At 32.7% G+C, this 21,607-nt stretch overlaps 1 protein-coding gene across 1 annotated transcript in view; it reads right to left on the reverse strand.

Annotated features, from left to right (window-relative positions):
* The window catches only part of LOC143251652 (rap guanine nucleotide exchange factor 4-like), a 249,897-nt gene that overhangs the window by 140,080 nt on the left and 88,210 nt on the right, over window positions 1-21,607 (reverse strand). The window contains exons 4-6 of the mRNA XM_076502913.1: window positions 14,097-14,223; window positions 10,961-11,103; window positions 2,727-2,815 (exon numbers count right to left, since the gene is read on the reverse strand). Of these exons, the coding sequence (XP_076359028.1) occupies window positions 2,727-2,815; window positions 10,961-11,103; window positions 14,097-14,131 (267 nt within the window). The 5' untranslated portion in view covers window positions 14,132-14,223. The remainder of the gene's footprint in view (window positions 1-2,726; window positions 2,816-10,960; window positions 11,104-14,096; window positions 14,224-21,607) is intronic.

A 21,607-nucleotide genomic window follows, 5' to 3' on the forward strand; every position in this document is an offset into this window, starting at 1 on the left:
TTTAATTACAAACACTTTCTTTTGAAATATTCGAAAGTTGGATTTTTTAATTGGGAGTGTTTGGTTTCTAGATGCCGTTTTAACTTTGCTGTATGCAAACCACTGTTACTCAACACTGTTCAACATTCAACACACAACCCACTTGGTCTATCTTCATTACCTGTCCATGTAAAACCATATTCAATAAAACTTTCATCATACTTTCTTTTCTTTCTTGTTTCGGTACTTCTTGCACCATTCTGCGTTGGAGTGCTTGCACACGACGATAAAGTCGTGTTAGGCCTAGGCCTAGGAAGATTTTTTACTCGTATCAGATTTATTACCGATATTTATCCAATTATCCATTATAAGGACGACAACAAATTATTAATTTGTCTGAAAACATATTCTTATACCTGTGGCACTTCAAAAGTATTTTCACTGACACAAAATTGCTTTTTAATGAAAACTCATTCAAGCACTTGAGTTTTATCATCATACAGTGACATACTGACCTGAGCTCAGTGTTGCCATAACGAAGTCAGAAATAAAGATTTGTGGAAAAAAGGCTTGGCCACTAGAAAATTTTTTTTTCTAAGAGAAAAGGGTATCTTTTATTTTACAATCTTGTTCTGTTTTTAACAGAAATTTTAAAGCCAAATAAGAAAATATTAAGCCAGATCTGACATGCATCTAAATCTCAAAAAAAAAGAAAAAAAAAAAAGAGATAAAACATGACGTCATGCGAGCATATGACGTTATAAAGCTCAAAACTAAAACGAATATAACCTAACCTAACAATTACCAATTATAATTGTCATAAATATAAATATACTTCATCTAAGTATACTTTTAAATTGAAACAATTGATACTGCGTCTAATTGCATCACAATGTTTCAAATTTGGGCAAGTTTTAGCTGTGACGTCATGTTTATTTTATTTCATTTCGTTCGGGATTTAGCCACTAATCTAGTTCTGGCTTTTAAAAGACAGTTGGCATTACTAAGCAGAGATGACCGATGTTTCATACGAAAATTAATAGGCTATCTTGCACCTCCAATGACGCATGCGATCTTGAGATGGTGCAATATCTACTAGCAACCAGTATTGTTAATTGGGATTGTATTAACACTTTCACCGCGAGAACTTTCCTTAAGCTAAATAAAATCGTCTGGCGTTAGGCAGAATAAAATATTAAATGGCTAAATGCGCGATAAACGTGTTATATTAAAGATATATTTTACTTTTTTGATTCTAATTCAATTTTATAGTTTTAGAGGATTTCTTTAAGCTTATCAGTTACGATTTTAATAAATTGAGTTGTAGGATCATGTGGGAGTATTTCTTTTATTAAAATTAGTGTTACCTAGTTGCCGGTTATCTTCCGTGGTACAGTCATCTTTGTTAAGAATAACGATAATTTCACCCTTTTCTGCTGCCTTTATTATAATATTGTTGTTTGATTTAAAATTGTTTAAAGTACTTCTTTCTTTTTGGTTGACGTTGTTACGATATTGCATGGAAGATTTTAAAGTCTGTATTATATCATCTCCTACAGCTTTAATGTAACTCTCTAAATATGGTTGTTTGTTTGGTGAAGGCGACCATAAAGACTTTTCTTTAAAGTTCGGTGTTAGTTAGTTAGTTATCACCATTAGATTCCATCTAGGAACATAGGGCCGCAATCGCTTGCGGATTCTTCAACAAGTATTTAAGTGAGCAGGTTGTTAGCCCACTGCACCGAGCCGTCCATAATTTAGCAGTGTAAGACTAGAGGGGAGGCAGCTAGTCATCACCACCCACCGCCAACTCTTGGGCTACTCTTTTACCAACGAATAGTGGGATTGACCGACACTTATAACGCCCCCACGGCTGGGAGGACGAGCATGTTTGGCGCGACGCGGGCGCGAACCCGCGACCCTCGGATTACAGTTCGCACGCCTTACGCACTAGGCCATGCCAGGCCCCAAAGTTCGGTGTACGTTATAAAAAATTCGCAAAGTCTTAATTTTCTAGAGCATTCATGAAGGTCAGAGAAAAGTTCAGGTTCAATAACATAGTTGTTATTTGGGCAGAAATTAAGAGCTTTACAAAGAAGACTAAGTTTTATTTTTGAGAGAGTTATGTCTCAAAGACAAACAACGTTAGAGATATGTTGGAAGTGTTCATTGTTATCTGTATCTCTTATAAATTCCCTGCTATTTTCAATAGAGTTTTTTAGACTTGAAAACCACCCTCCAGTGGCACAGTAGTATTATCTGTGGACTCACACCACTAAAAACGAAATTTCGATACCCGTGGTAGGTAGAGCACCGATACCTCTTTGTGTAACTTTGTGCTTAATTTTGAATAATCGATCAATCGAGAAGCCGTATGCGTATTAGAGCATGAAGTGTTTTTAAACTTTTTTTTATGCCATTGATTGTGATATAAAGAAATTTTAATTGATAGACTGCTTAATGTTATGATAGTTTCTTTATAACAAAAAAGAGTGCTGTTGGAAGCGCTTTTTTAATATGTATTATTAATAAGAAACTGATTTTTATTATTTCTTTAGAAGAAATGTTAGTTTTCTTTGTAGAATTTTGTAGTCCCTTTCCTATATTATTTTTTATGATGTAATTCGTTCCAACACAAATGAGACGTAGTAATGTATAAACAATTATTATCCTTGGAAAACTATTTTACCTTTCCATAATAAGCAATAATTTCCTATATTAACTAACAATAAATACGAAACACTAACTTGATATCTAATGGATTGCTTTGTTTGAACTTCAAGTGATCCAGCCAATACAAGATACCAGTTAGATCCTTGATCTCCTTCACGAAATACTGAAATGAAAATCAATAAAAAAGTTTCTGATGAAACTACTGTTTTATTATGTTTGAGTTAACATAGTTATATCCAAAGTGCTATCAAACAATACTTTTGAACAATAGAACAGAGAGAGGCGTACAAAAATATTTTGTTATTCAATTAATTATGTGGTCACATAATACACAAATGTCATTAACTCAAAGATTCATGTGCATTACAGAGTCATGAATGATCACCTTCAGGTAACAAATGTAATTAGTTAATTCATTTTCTGTATTTCATAGGGTATGGTGTATAGTGTTTTTTTTATAATATCAGTTAGACCTACCTGACAATAATATCTAGATAATTACGTAATACCAAGGCGATTTAACTACATCGAGGATTAAAGTACCCGAATCTTAGTTATTTATTAAATTATATTGTAAATCTACTGCAGCTTTGCCTGAATTTGGCTGATATTAACTACACAAAATAGCCAGACTTTTCGTGCTGTTATTTTAGTTATCTGCCCTTACAATTATGAATTTTTGTATTTTTCTCCGATTGGTATGACTCTGATAACTAATTCTTTACGTTAAGGATGTATTTGTTTCTCTGTGGATAACGAAAAATACGATATGTTTTACGTGAAGAAATAAGACCTAAAATGATAAAATATATGGGTTTTCAAATCCACAACTTTATATAGTTAAGCAACCACTTACTTTATGCAATCAGTTACCAGAAAACAGTTACACGGTGAAGAGACAATGTTATTCGTTATTAAAGAGGACGCTGAGACGACTATTAAATTTGGTATTCCAGTCATAAAATTGTCCAAACCTTGTATGAATAGCGTAATCACAAAATTGGTAACAGAGTTAGGCCAGAATATATAACTGATTTCGATTTATGTTAGTGCCTACGTTTGTTTCTGCATAGTTTTCTTTTTTACATGCTACATATGTTCTTGACACTGTATTGTGCAAGTCCCGTCTGCTCTCGGAATTAGAAGATTCTTGAAAGTGAGAATGAAGAAAATTTGCTTTAAGAAATTGCCATAAAATATTGTCAAAACATTAAGAAACTCGTGTGATTCTCATATAAAAACCTAAACGCCGAAAGATAAAAAAATCTTTCATTTACGTATATGTTGTTGGGACATTTCTCTGTATTTTATTTTGGTCGACGCTGTTACAATATTACACTGATATAATTTTCATGCTGTTTTAACTTTACAAGTTAGTAACAAATATAAAGATATTTAATATGAATACCTTAGTGTCACCTTTCTTGAGTCATTTGTTACTTATTTTAATATGACGTTAAATACGTCAAACATGTCACATGTATATTACAAAATTTGAAGGCTTCCAAACAGTATCTTATAGATCCTTCATAATTTTGCTTGGAACATTTTTCCTTCTGATTTATCAATAACAATATTCTACAAGGTTTCGTCAATAACACTGAACTTAAACAATTTATCATACGCTGAAACTTTTAATTTACTTTATTCTCAGATTATCAGTTCAGTTTCCTTGTTGCCATTGTGAACAATAGATATCTTTCACGTGTATTTCATATTATGCATCCGAAGTGGATCAGCTTTGAGTCTTAACAACTTCTAACGCTAAATATCAGGTTTTGACACTCGTAGTAGGCACAGAAGTAACAGAACAATGTGTAGATTGATTTTTAAAAACAAAATAAATAAATAAATTAACTTGTACTTATTATTATATCCAATAGCTACAACCAATGATTCAAGTACAAGTACACTTTTATAACCTTGGAAAGTTTTTTCTCAACTACAATATTTTGTGTTTCTTTCTGTTCTTTCAACATTCCTGTCACCTTTACCCAATTATTTTTAATTAATCTTTAGTTAGTTCAATGTTGTCTTTCTGTTTGAAAAATATAGTTCCAAATTACACTATGTAATACAATTTTTAATTTTTCTTGTTCCTGGGCAGAAAATGTTACTTCCCAATTCCTTATGCATAAAGGAAATGGAGAACACCTATTTTTCTCTTCAAACTTTGCTTTTGTGACCTGGGTAATGAATGAAATTTTAAATTTATCCATTTTCCACAACATTACAGGAAGATTTAGTGCTGAGTAGCTGATAGAGAATTTTTCTCGAAATTACAAGAATTTCCAAGAACTTTTTAAAATGTCCTCATTGAAAGTTCATCTAAAAGCCTCAAATCTGTGCTACTTCATAACGGGAATAACTATCCGTCTCTTTCCTGGCTCATTTGGTGCACCTCAAAGAGGAATACAACAGCGTCAAGACCTTGCTACAAGCCTTGAAGCATGATGAGTATGGCTGGGAGATTATTGAAGACTTCAAAATGGTAGCATTGCTGATGGATCTCCAAGGAGGCTTTACCAAGTTTCCCTGTTATCTTTGCTTTTGAAACAGCATGAACACCGCAGCGCACTACAACAGGAAGCACTGGCCACAAGGGACCGAGTTTTCTGTGGGGAGGCACAATGTCAAGTGTGAGCCACTAGCAGACCTCCAGAAGGTGTTGTTTCCACCATTACACATAAAATTTGGTCTTATGCAACAATTTATCACAGTTCTTATTAAAGATTCTGGAGCATTCAAGTACCTTCGAAACTTCTTCCCTAAGCTGTTTGAGGCAAAGGTCAAAGCTGGTGTCTTCGTTGGACCACAAATAAAGAGGATCCTGAAGTGGACAGAATTCTCCAACAAGCTCAGTAGGAAGGGAAACAAGCTTGAGGCAGTTTCGTTGCAGTGGTTCAGGGCTTCTTGAACAATCACAAGGCCGAAAATTATGTGGAACTGGTTGAGGCTCTAGTGAAGAACTACGGCAAAATGGGCTGCAAGATATCCCTGAAAGTCCATATTCTTGACACTCATCTTGATAAATTCAAGGAAAACATGGGAGCGTACTTAGAGGAGCAAGGCGAGCGCTTCCACCAAGATATACTGGACTTTGAACGCCGCTACCAAGGAGCATATAACGAAAACATGGTGGGAGATTATATATGGGGGCTGATACGTGAAAGTGATTTACATTACAGTCACCAATCTCGAAGAACTACTCGCTTCTAAATATTTTTGTATAACTTTATTGTAAATACATGCAAATCTTGATTCATATACTGTTTTATTCAGACCTTATGTAAATGAAAATGTGCAAATTTGTCCGTTTTTACCTAGAAAGTAGGTTAATTTCTAAATTTCATTATCCAGGTTACAAAAGCAAAGTTTAAAGGAATAATGGCCATTTTCTGTACTTTTACAACGTAAGCAATTAAGAAATAACACATACTATCCAGGTACAAAATTTGTATTACATAGTGTTATCTATGCCTACCTTTCTGACAGATGTCCTTGGTATGTCCTAGTTTGTGCATAGTTCAGTGTATTGATATAAAATAACCTATCTTTGAGTTGATTTCGTACTGGAAACAGATAATGCAACAATAAGAAATAATGTTTCAGGAAATGATTATTTTTATCGCACTGTCGTATTCTGAACCTAAATATTATAACTTGTAAGAATTCTTTCCTCCTGACCTGAATAGCAAAGTTAGGAAAGCATGTTTTACTACCTGATGGAATAAGAAATTAACAAATACTGAATGCCATTATCTCAATAAGCATCAGTACCTAAATTGTCTTAATCTGTAAATTTTGATTTTAACTGATAAACATGTCTTTTCACTTTTCTGACTTAAAATTGTATAGGGTTATTTTGGTCCTCTTTAATCACCAGAAGATCACTTGTTTCATTTATCAATAGGCCTTTCAAACTAGCATTCTTAGTTAAATGCCAATTCATCTGTCAAACTTTCGATTAAAGCCTGCCGTGAAACCTAAGACTTCTTGTGTCTTTAGCCAATAATATCTTAATTATAAATTGACCTAAGATCATTTAGATCATTCATGTTTACTAATCTGTGATTTGTGTAAAATTTGAAAGTTTTAGTCATAACATATATTAAAATTATAAGCTGTTTCAAATACGTGTGATGATTAGTATTTTATGCTTCTGGTTAAATATATGCTGAATATTGTTTACACTCTCTTCCTAGAATAAGGGATGGTTTAGTGGTCATTGTGCCACATTATGAATCCGGAAATTTATGGTTTACGTTCCATTGCCGCACAAAATGCACTTTGCATTTTCCTTTCGGGCCGTAAATTTATAATAAAACAGGAAGTTTAGTCCTACTTTTCATTTTGATCGTCTTCCTTTCATCTACTCTGTAAATTCAAAATTAGGGAGGCCCGGCATGGCCAAGCGTGTTAAGGCGTGCGACTCGTAATCCGAGGGTCGCGGGTTCGCGCCAGCGTCGCGTCAAACATGCTCGCCCTTCCAGCCGTGGTGACGTTATAATGTGACGATCAATCCCACTATTCGTTGATAAAAGAGTAGCCCAAGAGTTGGCGGTAGGTGGTGACGACTAGCTGCCTTCCCTCTAGTCTTACACTGCTAAATTAGGGACGGCTAGCACAGATAGCCCTCGAGTAGCTTTGTGCGAAAACAAACAAACAAACAAAAAATTAAATTAGGGACATCTAGCGTAGCTATGCAAAAATATCTGAAACAAATAAAGAAATAAATCCTCTTTACGTTAGAATGACGACTCACGCTGAAGCTTCTCAGCCTACTACTGCTGTAAGAACTTTGATGCAATAATTTGAGATCCATACAGAAGCCGTGCGTTCAGACTAAATAGTTTTGACAGGTTGTAATTGTGTGTTATTATGCCTCGTGATAGAGAGCTGTGGCTCACACGTAATTTCAATCATCAGGCATGCACATAAGAATAAATGAGTTTCAAATACACTTCTGCCATCACCAACTATTTTTCAGCAGTACTGTTATTTTCTATGATATGGTAGGCATCTAATTGCCACAGATCACAAATAACACCTTCCTATATTAAATTTTAATTTAATATAATATATTAAATTATATATTCTGTAATATAAAAATACAGCTTATGTCCATATCACAAACATAGATATTCAAATGAATTATCCGGTCTTTAATAGGAGGACTAAGACTATAGTAGTACATGTAAATTAGTAAATTTTAGCTCTCCGTCCTTTTCTCAATCACTTGTATTATTTTTAGTCAGAACAGTAATGGTGATACAACAGTGATAAAACACCGAACAACAGTCTTTCCAAGTGGTTGGTTAGTTCCATATTCTTAGGGCTCTACCTCCTTAAATAAATAATTATGCAATGTCTCAAAATATGTAACCTTGGAATAACTTTTTCTCAACTATCGTGTATGCATTTTTGCATTTTTTCATTCCAAAACACCTGCATGAGTTTTCAGATGTTTCTGAAATATTCACGACATTATTAATGTATTTCGAAACTTCCCACAACGGGTTCCTCTGAATAATAGCTCCCATATTCTCTGGAAAATAATGTTATGAAAGGTGTTGTACAGAAAATCAGTAACAAGAGGCCTGGTCCATGTCTCGTAAGTTGTGATACAGTACAACATTTAGAGTGAATAATCGTTACTTTACACTCAGAACGTCCAGGAATTCATTCACCATTGAAAGAAGGTAGACAACCAAATTATGTCTTCCAAACGTTTTACAGGCGGTCATTATAGACAATGGATATGCGGTCCCCGACCTAATTCATGGGACATTTTACTGCTAACATGCTTTTCAATCGTTTATTATTGAAATAACTTATAGGATTAACATATTTTTTCTGATTTTTCTTCCAAGTTCGAAAAGTGCATTCCTTTGTTTTTCTACCTGACTACAACTTGAATCTTCCTACCTTCCCAGAATCATTGAAAATTTCTGTAACCCTATGATTGGAAAATCATAATATTCTAATATTGGCTAGCAGTATTAGCACGTAATTATGTACCACGTTCAAGCCAGTTTCATGAATTGAATCGACTAGACTATATTACTGTGTTTCTGATTGATTCTATAAAAACATTTCCAACGTAGCTCTAATCTGCACTCTCTAGATCTATTTTAATACGTCTTCGCTATTTATAGTAAGTATGTCAGAACGTAACTTGAAATAGTTATTGTCGCAGTCAGTAAGATTACTGTCATTCGTTTCATAGTGAGGCCTTGTTCTGCCAGCTAAACGTATTTCAAGATGTTTTTGTTAAATTATATACTTTAAACTTTGTTTGTTCCATAGGATTCCAGATTCTCTTTAATTTGACTTAGTTGCTATTTTGACGGCTCTCCGCAACTAGATTGTTTGTTTGTTTGTTTTTTAATTTCGCGCAAACCTACACGAGGGCTATCTGCGTTAGCTGTCTCTAATTTTCAGTGTAAGATTAGAGGAAAAGCAGCTAGTTATCACCATCAACCGCCAACTCTTGGGTTACTCTTTTAGCAACGAGTAGTGAAACTGACAGTCACATTATAACCCTTACACGGCTGAAGAGGCGAGCTTATTTGATGTGACAGGGATTCAAACTTACGACCCTCTTACTTCGGGTCGAGCTTCCTAACCGCCTGACCAGGCTGGGCCATAACTGGATAGAGTGTGTCCATAATCATTAGAGCGAATTCTTCATGAGTGGATAGCACATCCCACTTTAAGTGGATCTCAGGATTATTAAGTTACTTTTTGGGCTTCTGTTTTTCTTTATTTAATGCTTTAAATTAATTTCAATTTAAATATCTTTATTTCTTCAGAAGGGCGAGCTAACTTAAAAAGGAAATATATGTTATAGAATAACTTATCTTGTATTTTGTTTTCTTACCGAGTAATTAAAAACGTATCTAGCTAGTGAGTTAACTGTTGACATTACATTTTTCATTTTATAAAACAATAAAAACTGGAGATTAATTAAAAATAATATTTATAAATGTCAGAAGTTTTTCAAGTTACAGACCTACGAGTATGAATCCACGATTATTTTGAAATTGTATCAGTTAGTAAACGTATCTTAATATTCCAGTAGGAACGCGGGTAACCTAATTCGAGAGCAAGAATAAAGAAAGTTTAAAAACATCGGGTATTCAGATTTATGAACCAACTATAAAAGGCCATCCTGTGTTTTCTGTATCTATTCAGATGATCACATATGCTAATTCGTTTTGTGTTTTTAAATTTCCATTGAAATAAAATCATGGGTTCAATTCCTCTCCGTGGACACAGCAGATAGCCTGATTTGGCTTTACTATAAGAAAACACGCGCGCGTTTAGTTAGCGGTTATTTGAGCAAAAGAAGAACAGTAAGAATATAATATAATAAGAGCAAAACTTTGGCGAAATGTTATATTTCTGACAAGTATTTGTTTTATATAACTTTAAAATGTAATGTCTTCATCGTGGAGATTTGTAAATCACCATTATTTGTACATGTTAATTATTTCGTGTCATTTTGTTAGTCTTCTGGTGTGTTCCAAAGGTAATGCCTCCAAGTGACACAGTGGTATGTCTGCGGACTCACACTGTAAGAAACCGTCTTTCTATACCCGAAGTAGGCAGAGCACAAAAGGCACAAAACTATACAATGAACTTAATTCGTGATGACGAGAAACTCACTTAAAGTGAAAATGTCTTTCAAGACGGCTGATATGGGTATTACAGTGAAGTAGAGAACAACGTTTCGATCTTTGTTAACCTGAAAATGATCTGAGAAGGTCAAAACTTTGTTTTCTACTTCATTGAAATACCCATACTAGCGGTCTTGAGATACAGTTTTGTGCTTAATTCCAAATAAGTAATCAATCAACCAAAATCAATAATTATGCTATAAAATATTCTAACAACTAATAAAAATTTTAAGTCAATTTGTTTCAACAAGAATTTCGGAATATTCTTTTGTTTGCATCAATAGTAAAAAAAAAAGGCATATGCTAGATAAAACATTGAAAGTTTGAAATGCTGGAAGTTCAGATTATTTGTCCAACTCATGGTATTGGTGATATGTATCTAAATATTCGTAAATAAATGTATCAGTGTAACCTCATGAAAACAATTAAATATCTCGAAGCAAAACAATTCAAGAAACGTGGACATATTTTTCGCATGTAAGCCTTAAAGTATCTACTTATTATTTCAATGTGTTTGAAACTAATACTAGCTAGGTTTTAAAATATATTATTTTATATTATATATAAATTACTACATTTATATTTTATTGCTTGTTTTGCAACATTTCGCAATTCTTAATTCTTACGTGTGATTCCTTTGTCCAGATCCTCATAGTAACCATAGTAACACAGAGACTGTAACAATGAAGGGTGGAGTTGCTGGAAGGCTTGAAAGTTACGCAGTCGGCCATAAATAACATCTACATCTTCTTCTGTTCGGTCTATAGGTCTACAGAAAAAATGATATGACAGTATGTTACTGAAAACTATTTTATATATGTATTAAAATAGGTTATATACTTTAATTATTCATTAATTTATATTTTTGTGCATATATACATCATATCCTCGATTTATGAGCATGACTTATGATCGAACTCAAATTTATTTATATTTTTCTAATCACTTTACTAATACTAAAGTTTAAAGATTAATTTGCTTTTTCATGTAATGCACAATAAAATTGCTTTAATTAACTATCAGCTCTTTAGCTAGAATATTAAACATATTTATATTACAAGTAATATTTAACTCGATCCTGAAAGCAAAAACTTAAATCAACAATAAACAATAGTTTGTTTTAAAGGAGATAGCAGATACGAAATAAATTTTCCACTTGAGAAAGATATACAATCGCCTTTAAAAATATTATTTTCGCACAAAATTAGTTATATTTTTCAGAATGACATTTATCCATTGAAAAGTATTCAATGTCGTGAAATAAAATATAATATACCAAATAAAAATAAGCCACTATAGCTAATCTCACCCTCTCATCAGATAACCTATCTCATTCAGAACAAATTGTTTGAGTTTTTCTCACTTTTATCTCAGGTTTAGATGCTGTATCTAATTAGGATCAGATGTTTCGTTTTTTCTTAAGGAAGCTTATGTCTCACATAGTACATCCATCCCCATATATAACACAAGTTTCATAAAGTCGTCGACAATTCAAACGTCGAATCCAATCAGCCGCTGATTTCACTGTTGAGTATTGATTGTCACATTAAATACAGCAGTTCCTATCTTCTAATCTTACGATACCTTTAGTATTCCCTTCTGAATTTATTGGATGTTCACACCTTTCTGTTGGCAGTAGAAATCTTATTTTTCATTTTGTAGGCATCATCTCTGTTTTGCCGTTTACTATGATTAACTTGTTTTTTATCCCTGAAATTTCAATAATAAAAGCATATACTTCCTCATTGATCAACTTTTCATAAGAAAGAATGACATAGTACAAATCTGGCCTAGCATGACCAGATGGTTAAGACACTTGACTCGTAATCTAAGGATCCCGTGTTTCTAATCCTCGCTCTTTCAGCCTTGGGAGCATTATAAAGTGATGGTCAATCATCTATTCGTTGGTAAAAGAGTACCGCAAGAGTTAGTGGTGGGTGGTGATGACTAGCTGCCTTCCCTCTTGTCTTCACTGCTAAATTTGGGACGGCTAGCTTAGATATCCCTGGTGCAGGTTAGCGCGAAATTCAAAACAAACCAAACCAGTAGAAATCTTGTCTAATATTTCTTTTTTTTTTTGCTTCTTTGATTTGTTCACTTCTGTATGCATGAGGTAAAGTGTGAGTGCGTTCAGCAGTATAGAAAAACATCTTAAACTGTATAACGTTTTGGAATCAGTAAAATGTGATTGGTTGATTTTGTTGTTTGGTGAAGATGAAATGGAGTAAAATATTGTAAATTTGTATGCATTGATTACTTTCTAAACAAAAAACCAATTGTATGAAGCATCTTACTCTCATGCGTACAGAAAGTGGTGAAAAGATGCTTCACTCTGTCATGTGACTGCAAGATTGTCATCGGCAGCGATGGCATAAGTCACCTATTGAAGACAGTCACTACTTTAATATAAATAGCATTCTCGCTGAAGATGTACTATTATCTTCACGATAACTTGAATATTTAAACCATGTTTAGTCTTTGTGAAACTTAATATTTTTAATAAGAAGAATTATTACGGAACCTTATAAAAGTAGAAGTCTCAAATCAGCTTTTTGTCACGTTTCTTGCACTTTACTGGCTGAGTGCTCGTGTTGGCTAGTGGTTTGGATTGGAAGTTAAAGACATTGGGCATCTCATGTGATTTGCTTGAGTTAATTTATTTACTCGTGAAATGTTAAATGTTATCTTTCACAAAAGCTGTTAATTTCGTTTATGTTAATTAAAAAATTTCATAAATGATCAATTTCATTAGCTTAGCAAATTAGTCATATTAATAGAGAACAGAAAACAAAAATTATAACTACGAGGGCTGTCATTAAATAAAGGTTTTCTTTCCCATACGTTGGAGAACAATAAACTGTCTGACATCCAGTCTTGTAATAGATAAATGTGTATCTGGTGAACTATCTTCTGCTTAAACATGAAATAAAAACCATATAACCCAAGCGCTTTCGAAAGGTGGATTTTTCTTCTTCAGGGGTAAACTGCTTAAACATGATATTGTCAGGTTTCATTCTACTTGTCTTATGAGAAGCTCGGGTGAACATTTATCCTCATTCCTCTGCATGATCTAGCTATATTACCTTGTGACTTGCAGCTTTTTCAATGGTCAAAGACTGTTTACATAGGCAATACATTTATGCAGAATTAGTGATCTTAAAACACTTTTTCACAATAGGATGCGTAATGGCATAACAGCAACTTACTAAGCTGACAACATAGAGTTCACGGAATGTATCGTAATGACAATGAAGTCTTTTAAAAATAGTTGTATCAATGCCATTGCTATGCAGATATTTGTTTAACTTGGTATGATTAGCGTAGTTGGAATAAAACTCGAATCTTTCTTAACACCCTTCATAACTCAATATACGTATCCCAAAAATGCCGTGTATTTTGCATAATAATTTATAAACTAAACGAAATTAATAATAGGCATAATTACACAACTGTATTTACTTTCGCCATTTATTTATTTAATATTTTATTGTGCTTCTACTCAAAATATCCCTATATCCTGATTTTTTTATCATCATTAATAATGTTGAGTAATGTAATTTTAAAACGCTTTCCAGATATAAGCTTCATTAATTAACATAAAAATTCACATTACGTAAGGCTACAGGCCATTTTTCGCTGAAATCTCTGGTACTAGATATATTTTGAGTTTTATTGTTTATCGGATTTCAACTATGGTGACTAAACGTTAAATACATGGATATTTCATTGTCTTCTACTAGTAAAAATGTTTACAATTCATACCTTTTGTCCATTGAATTCACCCATTCAGACACCATTTTGTAAACTTTTACTAAACCATCTTTTCACAAGATGTTAGCACAAGCTTTCATATTTTCTTCCATTTTGTCTAAGCAGTCTCTCTAATTTCCTGCATAAAAAAAATTTTTTGTCAAAACAAAAAGAGCAGAATAACTTTTGTTACACTTCCATAATCAGCGCTTAGAATGGTGACCAATACTTTTCCAACTGAAAATATATATTTTATATTTATCTAATTGTGATATATATATATATATATATGGATACATTTTAAATATTTTTCCCTAGTTGATTTAACTTTATATTTATTACATTGTTCTTAGTGTTAAACAGAACGAAATCCCATATCTTTTCTTTTAAACGATGTTAAAACAAGAAGAAATATTATTACAATAATGTTGATACCCTTATGAAAAAGGATCCATCATCGCGAACTGTAAAGTCTGAGGCTTATAACGCTAAAATTTAGGGTTTTATTGCTGCGGTTGGCATTGTGTAATAATCCCCCTAGAAAATGTAGTCGTGGGATTTTAATGCATGAATGATATACGATCTTGTGATCGTAAAGTAATTTTTAATATCAGAAAAAAAGTTAACAAAAAAACAAAACACTAACTTTTTATTATAGCTGTACATTTTTTATACAATTTATTAACTCTTACTCTGTAAAAATTAAGAAAAGGTACAATAATGTGCCTTGTGGCTCAAAATTTCTAAAATAGAACGATCGTCGGTCTATGGAGAGTTATTTACTTTGAAAGTGCTAAATGTATTTTGCAAACAAGCTTTGAAAGTACTTTTGGCATTCTTAAACATAACGTTTGAGGGATTTTTAAACAAAAAACTATTTTAAACTTTTCCAAAGTTTATTAGAATCTTTGTGACACAACCAGTAAAAGTCGTTTATTGAAAATGAAAGTTAGGAACAACAAAACTTTGAAGCTTTCAAATTTAAATATGACACTACATCTTTAACAATGGCTTTTTACTTTAAGGTTTCTAGAATAAAATGTATTATATATTTCCATATTCATATTTATAACTGTATTTGTTACAACATATAAGAAAAGTTGTTTTCTTTTCGCAAATACAAAACCGGGTTAAGTGGAACTGATATGATAACCGAAACACTAAAAAACGATATAGTATTGTATGTAACAATACTTATAATTATGATGGGCTCAGTAAATAGCCCGATGTGGCTTGCTAAAAGGAAAACACACACAAACACAAACACACCCTTATAATTACTTCTTAAATACAATATTATACGCTGTCTTACCTGCTGTTCTTAGGTTTGGTATGTTTTTAATACAACAAGCTATATAAGGCTTGAATGGTTTCTATGTTACAGAAAATATTTCATTCAAATGTATGTTCTTTTTCCAATATTTATGCTAAATGCCTTTTATACCGAAGCTTTCCTTTCCATCATAATGTATAAAGCTTTTATACCGAAGCTTTCCTTTCCATCATAATGTATGTCTCTGTCTTCTAAGTCATTAGCTTAGAATGAATGAAAAGATGTTTCTTCAGTTTCTGACACAATAAAATACATTTAGCTTTAAATGGTGCTTACTCTCATTTTTATAAGACTGGTATCATTTCACCTGTGTACAATTCAGTAGAAGTTATTGCTTTAGCGAAGAGTAATAAAATACACCAGTTTTACCAAATTGCTTTGAACGAGTATTTTCAAAGATTTTGTCGCCGCTTATTATATCTATATCCGAACGACCACGATAACAAAAATAATCGGGTCAGGTATTCCATAATTGTTTCTGTCGATGTGCAAGAGTCTTACATATCAATACACACAACATGGAAGTCCTATAAGTGAAGTTAATGTCGTAATGAAGTTTTTAAAGAAGCACACTTACATTTAAAAAGAGTTGCATGCTAAGGGTTGATAATATGCCCTTCTTTCGTAGTTGTCGAAAATGTTTGATTGAGCGACAATATAATAAAGAACCTAAACACTTTCTATAGCCATGAATATATTTTTAGCTATTAAAACGGTTGTAATCCATTACGTAATGAGTCTACTTAAATATCAATTTAAACCTCCAACAACATAAACAAAGTTCATGTTTGTAAGTTTGTCTGAAATTAAGAACAAAGTTACACAATGGGCTTTCTGTGCTCTGCCCATCATGGGTAACAAAACCCGGTTTCTAATGTTGTAACATCGCAGACACACTACTGTTACACTGGTAGGCACAAACAAAGGTGTCAGAACTATTGAGTTTTAATTATATCAATGAGAATGGACTTAATCTGTGTTTAAAAGGCATGACAGTGTAAAACTTGATATGGTATTATATTGTCGTTAAATGTGTACTGATGTAGCTGAAAATATCAAATAAATTGTAGTATAGTTAAACATCGTACAATAATAATTATGAAAGTTCGAGAAATAGATTGTAAATCGCACTTTACACTCTAGATAAAGGTACCGTTTTAATTTATACTGCTACATACATTAGTAGAGAATGTATACCAGTGTGGAATATAAACTTGTAATATATATTTTCAAAGCTTAGTAAATAACCACCCAGATACTACACAATTGCTGAAAGTTGTACATAGCTGTACGATAGGCGATCTGTGCTCTACTTAGCACGAATATTTTACTTTATAAATCGGCCCACCTACCACTAAATGTGCAAACATTTTTAACTGTTGGTAAATTTTCTCAACGTTCTCTCCTCATTTTGTATTTTAGTTTTGTTACGATAGGTTTGAAATGGATTAGCAACAAAATACAAAATTTCATACATACTCTTATATTTTTATAAATATATAACAGTTACTACCCAGGAAAAAAAAGATTCACTGACATCTAAAAAAGCCATTTTTCAACCTGTCGCAATTGTTTATGATATCTTATTTCATTATTCACTTCACTAGTTGCATTAAGTATTAAAAAACAAACAAGCATGCATCCAGTTCGAGTACATTGTTCCATAACCAATCGTCCACAGTTTCACAAACATTTATCTCACTTTAAAACTGAATAAAAAGGGTTTTCACTTGAAGGCATTTTTTATATTACGTAATAATGCACGTTTGAAAGAATATCCAAAAAAGTACGTTCTACTTAAACTATCAATAGAAAGAAAAGAAAAAAATAACATTTCCTAATATTGTAATAAACATTTTTTTCATTTGTGATCATATTAAGAACAGCGAATATAACTTAATTTATTTTTGAACTATCATCCACTGTACCAGCGGTAAGCAGTCCAGCTTATAACGCTTAAATCCGGAGTCCTATGCCCCGCGGTGAACAGAGTGCAATTTGCTCATTATGTAGCTTTCAGATAAAAAAAAAAACAACAAAACATATTTTAGGTAAAATTTTAAAGTAGCGGAAAATTTAGTTCGTACACCTAATAGTTTTAATTATTCTAAATCTGTTGTTTGTGTTATTTCGAGAACTATATGTATTCCTTTTGAAATATCACATTGCTCTGTATATACACACTCACAATTGAAGCATCACGTAATAAAACAATCTTTTTATTTGTTTTTTATGTTGGTAATTGATGTTAATGTTGTTAACGCGTATATACGTTTCAATCTCGTCATAGTGTAAGAGCTAAACATACCACTTTTCTCGAAATGAAATGACAAATGCAGTTAAAACAACATAATATTAACTAAACATTACAAAAAATATCTCAAAAATGTATCAAAAGTATCCTTAATTTTATGCTAAATTGGTCTTTCATATTATGCTATCATAAGAAGGCTTGATTTTTTAAAGAAAACACAATTAAACGAGAAAGAAATCCAGCTACTATTTGCCAAACAGTATTTGAAGAAATACAACAAGCTATTTCAGAACAATATTCAAACCAATTATTAAAAGAGCTTATATAGAAGAAAATTAGCTGAAATACATAACCAACTTTCTATAAACTTTAAACATTCAAGTAATGGAGATTGATAAAAATATAGACCCTTCTCGTTGATTCTTATGAAACAACTCTCTATTAACAAAATGCGTACATTACTTTCATTTTTCAAACGACAGTCTAAAAACGATTTTATCGAAACACCCCGTGTTATGGAAGTAAATCTGCTAAGCTAATGAAAAAAGTGCTTCAAAGTCTCATATTTTAAAATCAATTCGTTTTGTTTTTTATGTAGAAGTGTAATAGAGAGTTGTGAACGCTTTTTCGACTTTAAATAGTGTAGGACATCTGGATTGACTTTATGTTTTACATGGGCCAGGCGTGACTTAGTGATAACCGTGTCGAAATACAAATCTAAGAGTATATGGATCTCGTCTCTCTCACAAAAATGTATGGGCCCTAGATGGGATATAACGGTAAAATTAAAATGCCACTATTCTGTTATACAAATGACCTTGTGGATAGGGCGCTTGACTCGCAATTTGCAGGTCATGAGTTCAAATTCTATCATCGAACATACTCGTCCTATCAACTGTGAGGGCGTTATAACATGATGATCAATTTCATTTTTCGTTGGTAAATGAGTAGTCCAAGAGTTAGCTGTTGATTGTTTTGACTAATCTATCACTTCCAAGGGAAGACTAACACAGATAGCCTAAGAGCAGTTTTGAGTGAAATTCCAAACACAAGCTGTAAGACAATAGAAATCTAAGAGTTGGCGATTGGTGATGTTTACCAGTTACTTTTCTTCTAATCTATCAGTTAAAAAAACTAAATACGAGTATATATAGCTTTGTACGAAACTTTTGGAACAAATAAGTAAACCAAGTTCTTTTAGCTAGTAAACATTTAATACCTACTTTGTTATACATTGCAGGTAATGACAGATTATTGAAATGCACTGTTTGGAATTTCATCCTTCAGTCAACTGACACAAAAATATTTTTGAATCCAAGAGATTCACTTCTGGGGTCACGTACACGATAAACAGGAATTATACTATCTGCTGTAGTGTCACCTTTTATTCCCGGTTTTTATTTTTTAACTGGTTTAGCCAAAGTTTGAAAGATAGATTTAGCACAAGCAGCCAAACATTTCTTTTTTTTTCATGGCTGCTTATCTATGACGCTTACTGGACAGTGGCCCGGCATGGCCGAGCGTGTTAAGGCGTGCGACTTGTAATCTGAGAGTCGTTCGCATCCCCGTCGCGCCAAACATGCTCGCCCTCCCAGCCGTGGGGGCGTTATAATGTACGGTCAATCCCACTATTCGTTGTTAAAAGAGTAGCCCAAGAGTTGGCGGTGGGTGGTGATGACTAGCTGCCTTCCCTCTAGTCTTACACTGCTAAATTAGGGACGGCTAGCACAGATAGCCCTCGAGTAGCTTTGTGCGAAATTCCAAAACAAACAAACAAACAAACTTACTGGACAGCAAATGTGCTTACCCCTGTTGGCTTCAACTTACAGACTTTGGCAAAGAACATATCAATAAAATATATTTCATAAGGCTTTTTTTCTTAAATTCGATTGACCAATATTAAGTAATATTATACACCTTAATTTTAAGATGTTAAGCCAAGTTACAATGATGGTGTGAATTGTATGCAAAGTATTTAATGATAAATAAATAACGTGTTGCTTATAAACTGATACATTTCTCGTTGTTGCTTTATACTTTGTTTTAAAAGCTTATGAAATAACTTATACTGCTAAGACAGTCCACCCAACCTGAAAAGTGTGATCAGTCTAACCTTAGCAGCAGGTTTGGTAGAAAACAACTGCTCTACTACTGCTTGAACAGGTTAATATATAAAACAAATCAGGTATTTATAAACAAACAATATGATCGCAAAAGATAAGAAAGTTAACTCGCATAAATTTACCCTGTTTTAAATCATGAGCAACACTTTATTTCTTCCCAATATTTGACACATAACCCGAATTTTCTTACCGCGTTGCTTTTCCTTTAGTTCACCAAATCGACGAAAATTGTTTGTCAAGAGATAACATGATCATTCACCTTTACACAGTGAAGTAAAAGTTATCAACAGATACAAGGAATACAAATTTCACAATAATGTTCATTTCTTTTGTACATTCAGGTAATGCTGAAGCATCATTGGTTTATAATGCTCGCAAGAATGTAAAAAACTGTCCAAATGTAGAACGCAAAATATGTTGTTGGTCCAGCTACACTCTACAAAAGGTCGGGTTGCAATATGCCCTAATTCTGATGCTTGTCCTTGTAAACGCAATGTAATATTTTGAAGTTAAAGCATTTGCAAAGTGTAATATACATGGTCATTTTTATTTCAGTAAGTGTAGTTAATCCTGTATATCAAACATTTACCCAAGTCTTAAAAGTATATTTTATGATTGACAAACGTAATGAACTGTATGCCAATTTCATAAAGTTCGCTAATAAATATTCAGTGTAATACAAATTATTTTAATTATACAAGTGACTGAATATAATATCTCTTCTGGTATAATCTTCAACTGTTAGGATATTTCAGGATTTCATATTGTTTCTCACTAGCTTCTTAAAGCACTTGCTATTAACTATAGTCGCTTATTTGGTGCCTATAAAATGAACACGTCTTAAACTACGTGGTTAAACAGACGGCTTTGGTAAACGCTAGCAAACTAGCTGCTAGATGGCAAGGATCAACCTTTATTATGTTTGTAAAGATTGAGGGTGAAATATCTCTGCGATATAGGGTCTTTGAGCTTACTTTTTCAGGGTCCTTGAACCTCGAACTATTTCATCCTGCTACTGGTGACCAATATATTACACCACACACACGATTCTATAAACTATTACAGTTTGTAAATATATACTATTCTTCGAAAATGATGAAATTTTATCACATTTAAATATTACACTAATACAAAAACCGTTGTTTGCATTTCATTTTTTGAAGTTCGGTTTTTGAACTTAATTTACATGTTGTCGTTTAAAGAAAATTCTCCGATTTCTTTCTATTCATTTTGTAATTGTATATTTAAATATATGTTAAATCGCTTAGGAATATCTACACAAAAATCCCTAATTTTATATATATATATTTATTCTCTGTTTCTGAACGTTTTTATGTAAATTTTCACAGGAATATTTATTCAAAACTTTACTTATAGCATAAGCTGTGTCGTATATATTTAATTAATTCTCCCTACATGCGTTTAGCAGTTGCCTTTAATGATTCGTCACCCATCACGTATATTCTTTGTATTCTGGTTGCACCTAGTTTGAATGTGTGTTATTTCATTTTTTGAAATTATTCGGAGTGTTGCCATGTTAACGCTATTGCGTCTATCCTCTTGTGGAAGAAATAAGTATTCATCAGCAGCAAGGTAAGTTATATTTGGTGAAGTATAGACTGTATTCCATAGCTCTCAATCCACCCCCATTTTTCACCAGCGCTAGCAACCGAGATAAGTTTGGCTTTTCTAATAACTTCTTTTTCCTACATGTATTTATTTAATGTCACGAATTGTTTAAATTGATTGTTTTATAATTAATGACTTTGAATCACAATCTGTAGAGAATCAGATAGCAAAATAAATAAGCTTT

The sequence above is a fragment of the Tachypleus tridentatus genome, chromosome 6, assembly GCF_004210375.1.
Source record: "Tachypleus tridentatus isolate NWPU-2018 chromosome 6, ASM421037v1, whole genome shotgun sequence".
Taxonomy (NCBI): domain Eukaryota; kingdom Metazoa; phylum Arthropoda; class Merostomata; order Xiphosura; family Limulidae; genus Tachypleus; species Tachypleus tridentatus.